At 32.9% G+C, this 6086-nt stretch overlaps 1 protein-coding gene across 1 annotated transcript; it reads left to right on the forward strand.

Moving 5' to 3' along the window:
• Nucleotides 1-812: 812 nt before the first annotated feature.
• Nucleotides 813-5568, forward strand: mIF2 (mitochondrial translation initiation factor 2). Its single transcript, XM_077428953.1, has 13 exons — nt 813-924; nt 1067-1196; nt 1266-1392; nt 1471-1634; nt 3129-3309; nt 3397-3573; nt 3648-3697; nt 3791-4005; nt 4083-4287; nt 4367-4592; nt 4665-4970; nt 5072-5212; nt 5315-5568. The coding sequence occupies exons 1-13, from the start codon at nt 890-892 to the stop codon at nt 5485-5487; spliced, it is 2130 nt and encodes a 709-aa protein (XP_077285079.1). The 5' UTR covers nt 813-889; the 3' UTR covers nt 5488-5568.
• Nucleotides 5569-6086: the final 518 nt, after the last annotated feature.

Raw genomic sequence — 6086 nt, forward strand, 5'->3', positions numbered from 1 at the left:
TCCCGTTAAAATCTGGGGGGCGGAGGGGGCGGCTGCCCACCCTAGCCCCCCCCTCTCTAATGACGCCCCTGCTTGACACTTGTTCTCAACCATTTTCGTCTGCTTGAACAGGAGTTTGTATAAATTTGTGAAATATCTTTAACATACTTAACATATTAACCAGCAGTATGGCTCGATGGTTGCGTTTATCTTTAGCACCGAGAGATTACTGGGTTCGAGCCCTTGCTAATCTTTAATACTGTTGGTTAGACTTGGATATTTATGACTCCAAGTCAATCGTTTCTTATCAGAATTTGTCAATTTATCTGATTTTCATGGTGGAAACAAAAGTGCTAGAATGCTAATAATGAAAGAAGTGCTAGAATTTTACTAGAGAGAATGCAAAAGAGTAAATGGAAGACAGTAGGGAAGATGCTGAGAAGAAATTAATAAAATGTGTGGGGTGAGATGGATGAGAGTTGCGCAAAATAGAAACGAGTGGAAAATTTTTCGAAATGCCCTAATGTCGATGACTGTAAATGATGATGACTTTCTGGTAAATATTTATTTATTTCTATAAACAGTTTTAAAAGATCATTTTCTTTTAGACGTTCAATGCAAGCATTACTGTTTGGCATTAATATGATCTTCACCAATAATTTTCAAGAATTGGGAAAAAAATTGTTACTTAAATTTTACAAAATTTTTAATCCGGAGAAATGAGGTTGAAATCTTGAGAATCCGGATAAAAACCAAAGACCTGTATATCCCACCAATAGGATTCTTATATTTTTACTACAAAATCCATTGTAACTAAATACTGGTCAACAACTATAGCGTGCTTAGGTATTTCGAAGAAGAAGAGCCGCTCTTGGTTAGATGAACGATTTTGACAGTTGAGGGGGTGATAATGTTTGGCGCAGGTCGCTTACGCTTCGCTTTAAGGTGAAATAAACTCCTTAACAAACTACTTAAATTTCAAAATACATATGTTTGAATATAACTTAATTGAATTCCTACTATAATTTAAGGTTATGTAAATGTCATGTGCATACATATGTATATGGAATGCATGCTTTGCTTTCAGATGCTCATCCAAATTTTTGATGGAGTTTCAAATTCACAGGAAATGCGTTATAATCGGATCTCAAAACGGATGTCAAAATTTTCATACAAACAGGCTTTTGTTGAAAAAAAGGCTCTCCGAAGAGGAGAAGGTGTGTATACTTTGGTTTCTTTATGTGCAATAAAAGCAAATTTACAGATTCAACAAAAAATTTTTGTAGGTCTATAAAAACACTGGTAGAAAAATGATCAGATATTCGCCAAAAAGTAAACCCAAAAATCCAGTCATTGATATTTGGAAAAATATGACTGTTCAAGAACTAGCCACAGCCGCTAATAGGAATATAGGTATGATTTGTATTTGAAATGTATTCGTAATTTTCCAATCGAAAAACATGTTAACCGATTTATAAATATTTTTAATAGATGATATTTTTGAATCCATGTTGTACGTGAAAAATGCCGACAGTTATAGTGAAGAAACGTCTATCATAGATAACCCACAAGTGATTCAAGATATATTAAAAATTTGCGGCTACCGATTTAGAACTATTTCTAAGATTGACGACAGTAACATTGTAGAAAAAGAGGTAAGAGCTTTTTTTATTCGTTTTTAATTTTTAGATAAACGTGAATAGTAATAATCATTGAAGTATAATGTATAGAATAGTCATTTCTAACAAAATATCGCTTAAAAGCGAGCCATCGAAGAGAGAAACGGAAAGTCAGAAGAGAGACAAAAGAGTGAGGAAAAAAAATTCGTGGAAGTGATCGTCCCTTGACGTTCAGGGTGGCATGGGCATATTTTTATTTTATCTATTTACGAAGTATCAATAGATAAAATATTAATTTTAATTCAATTTTAAAATACAAAATATCACTTTTTATCTCTATTAACAGCTTTTGACCCATAGGAAGTTGTGCTTCCACCTCTTTCCCACCCTTGTATCAGTGGTCCATAAGGGTACTCCACTATAACCAAGGGGACTCAAGTTATTTTTAATTTAAACAATTTTCACGATAGTTACAATACATATAAAGAAATAAGAAAGGCGTTTACGCGAAATTAAGTGAATAATTTAAATAGCTGCCCAAGAGGATTCCTTCCTTGGGAGTGTTATCAGTCCCCAAAAGTGGAAGCCTCCTAGTCGCGAGAATTTAGTTGAATTAGAAATATATAAATATACAAATATGACATATCAATCAGAATGACATATTATAAATAATGTTAGTGTGTTAGTGTGACAGTACTGTACATATCATAAATTAAAAGAATTTTAAAATCCTTGGAAAAGAACTGTTTTGTTAAACAAATACCTTTTCGATGAATATTTGTTTAACCGAATTATCTTTTTTCGCAATGTAATAAACTCTAATTTTAACAAAATTTTCAATGGTTGCGTGAATTAACTGTAATCTATGGTTTTGTATAGCAGGCTGATCTGTAGAATGCACTAATATAGAACTAAAAATATTGGTACCCAAAAATAATTTTAATATTTTAGAAACTATTTCTACGTTTGTGATTTTGTTTGATAATGTTTTCCCGTCATTTTCATTTATTAATTTCCTTATTACAGTTTCTCATATCAGGCATATTTGGAATACATCAGATGATGGATAACATAGTCCACCCAAATTCCGCAAATTAATGAGCTTGTGAAACCACATTTCTTCTGTTGCCAACAGACTTGCAATACAGTCTTCACATTTAAATTTTTTCATTAATAATCGAACTACACACCAACAATGAGAGCAATTCTATGCATACTACTTCAATGTAGATAAAGTAATAATTAGTTTTAAAAAAGAATACGGTGTACGGCCCTGTTTTTCAATGAGTGAGGCTGGTCCGAACAATACGCACATGCACATACAGATGTTCGGACTTTGTCGAACTAATACTACCACACAATTTCACTAGTAGAGCCTATTTCAAAGAGATCCTACTGCTACAGAGTTTAACAAACAACTGAGCAAAACAGCCGACATCTCCGTTTGCACGGAGTTTTTGTGGCAACATTTTTGGAAGCTAAGAGCGCTTCTATACATTCTAATTCAATGGTAATAATCTTTTAATTTAGATCAAAGATGCAGTTCGTGGCCCTCCAGCTTCACCTGAAAATCTAAAACCACGACCCCCAGTTGTTACTGTAATGGGTCATGTGGATCATGGCAAAACAACACTATTAGATGCTTTACGTAATTCAAACGTTGTTGAACAAGAGTTTGGTGGTATAACTCAACACATCGGCGCATTTTCTGGTACCATAGAATTTGATTTTTTTTTCATCACATTTTTTTACTTTATCATGTTACATCTATAGAATTTATTTATTTATTATGAAACAGTTAGATTGCCTAATGAAGATTTAGTTACATTCCTCGATACTCCTGGCCATGCTGCATTTTCGGCAATGCGTGCTAGAGGCGCCAATGTCACCGATATGGTTGTTTTAGTAGTGGCTGCTGATGATGGTGTCATGGAACAAACTATAGAATCGATTAGAATGGCACGAGAAGCTCAAGGTTTAATGAAAAATATTTAAATGTATAGTGCTTTAGAAGTTAACAAGAAATTTCATTGTTTTCTTTCATTTCAGTTCCCATGATCGTTGCTATCAACAAAATCGACAAGATTGGAGCAGACATTGTAGGTAATCGTTAATGCAACTAATTAGATATTAGTTATTGTTCTATATTTCATTATTGTGATTGAATGCATTGCGAATTTCATTCTTTTAAGGAAAGAACAAAAAAGATGCTGTCAAAGCAAGGTATACTTGTGGAAGATTTGGGAGGAGATGTGCAATCAGTTCCAATATCGGCATTAAAGCAAACGAATTTAGACCTCCTAGTGGAAACTATAGCATTGCAAGCGCAGCTAATGGAACTGAAGTCAGATCCGACTGGACTAGTTGAAGGCGTAATTATTGAAGCTCAAACTGATCCTCAACGAGGGTGAGTGTGGCTCACAATTTATACAGTATTTAATTAATTTCTGGTTTGAATTCACGTTAATAATTTATCTACCATAGGAAACTAGCTACTATTATTGTTCAAAGAGGCACATTGAGACGTGGATGTATAGTTGTTGCGGGAACAGGTTGGGCTCGTACTCGCACCATGTTTTCACCAGACGGTTCACCAATATCAGAAGCGCCACCATCAACGCCAGTTCAATTGCTTGGTTGGCGGGAACTTCCATCTGCTGGAGATGATATGATCGAAGTACAATCTGAGGTATGATGATTATGTAAAAACAATTGTTATGCACGATTAATTTACCATGCACTTACATGTATTTTTTTTAATTATTCAGAAACGAGCTTCTGAAGTTATGCGCTTGAGGCACAATCTTAAAATGCAAGAGAAGCAGGAAAGAGATGCGGTAATTATTGCAATAAAAGAATCCGAACACAAGGCCACTTACGGAGAACTCTTACAAAAGAAACGTTTGTTAGGGAGGTTCAAAATGAGAAGAGAAGGTCCTCGACCGAAAATGTTCATCGATTCTAATGAACCTACATTGAGTATTGTTGTTAAAGGTATGTTAATATTTTTCGCATCGCTTTTTTTTGATTTTTATTTGACCAATAACTATGTATCTGAATTTTTAGCTGATGTGGATGGATCATTAGAAGCTCTTTTAGATGTTCTTGAAACTTATGACGATCATTCTAAATGTAAACTGGATATTGTTCATTATGGCGTTGGGAATATATCGGAGACAGATATTGATATGGCTGAAGCTTTTAAAGGATTGATATATGCTTTCAATGTGGATTGTTTGCCGAATGTTCGGATGTTACTGAAACAAAAGAATATGAAGATAAAAAATCATAATGTTATTTATAAAATGATTGATGATATTAAAGAAGAGCTAAATAATCGAATTCCATCGGCTCAGAAAGAAGAAGAATTGGGTATTAAAATTTATTATTTGTTTCCTATATTCATTAGTTTTATATCGAAAATTTTTAAATATCCATTTTTTATTCGAATACTCATGTTAATTTGTTATTAGGAGTGGCAAATGTTTTGCAAAATTTTCCTATAAATGAGAGAAGAAAAGTGGTAAATGTAGCTGGGTGTAGGTGTACTCGCGGTGTCTTAAAAAGAAATGCAATGTTCAAAGTTCTCAGGGATGAAGAGTTATTGTTTGATGGTACATACATACATATATTTAAATATATATCTTATTAATTTTAATGAATACATATTTTAGTATGTCATTTATTAATGTTATTTCTTATGTCATTGTCTACAGGTAAATTAGCTTCAATGAGACATATAAAAGATGAAGTAGACACCATAAAAAACAATGTAGAATGTGGTCTGAGAATAACCGATAAAGGAATAGAATTTAAACCTGGTGATGTGATTGTTTGTTACCATATGGTTGATTATAAGAAAACTACAGAATGGAATCCTGGCTTTTAATAATATATAATTTTTTGTATCTGATAGAAACCGTACATAACGTTTTATTTTAATTAGTTAAAAATAAATTTTTAAATCATTCTCTGGTATTTTTTTTTTAAATACATTCATTCATATTCATTCGTGTATTATGTTTGTATTTCAGTTTCGTGCAGATAATGACTTTGAATTGCCTGCATTTTTTGTAATAAAGCTATCTGTAAAATCTTTATTGTTCAGTTTATCGCATGCAATGCACTATAAAAACTGTAACCTAGAAACAATATACATACATACATATTTTATAATTGTCATTCTTTTTCATCCAATCAATTTTATTTCAATATTTAGTAATATGAACTCGACATGGCGAAATGTTTAATAAGAACGTCCTGGTTCATAATTTGTATCTTGTATTCAACGATGGTTAAAGGCCAGGTAATTACTTTCAACGTAAGAACTTATTATAAAATACATTTGTTTTAAAGTATATTAAAATAATTCCAAGGAATCCAAGCCGAATTTTCGGATACTTGCTCCACAGTTCATATGTAGTTCCGATAAATTAAAAGATAATGCGACTGCTTTGCCCGAACCCTCTCCTGGAGCTACAACCATTA

This window comes from Arctopsyche grandis, chromosome 4, assembly GCF_051622035.1.
Source record: "Arctopsyche grandis isolate Sample6627 chromosome 4, ASM5162203v2, whole genome shotgun sequence".
NCBI classification, from domain to species: Eukaryota; Metazoa; Arthropoda; class Insecta; order Trichoptera; family Hydropsychidae; genus Arctopsyche; species Arctopsyche grandis.

Coding starts and splice junctions, on each gene's coding strand:
- mIF2 (XM_077428953.1), top strand. CDS start 890: ATGTTTGGCGCAGGTCGCTTACGCTTCGCTTTAAG. Junction 1,197..1,265: donor GGCTCTCCGAAGAGGAGAAG/GTGTGTATACTT, acceptor AAATTTTTGTAG/GTCTATAAAAACACTGGTAG. Junction 3,310..3,396: donor ACACATCGGCGCATTTTCTG/GTACCATAGAAT, acceptor ATTATGAAACAG/TTAGATTGCCTAATGAAGAT.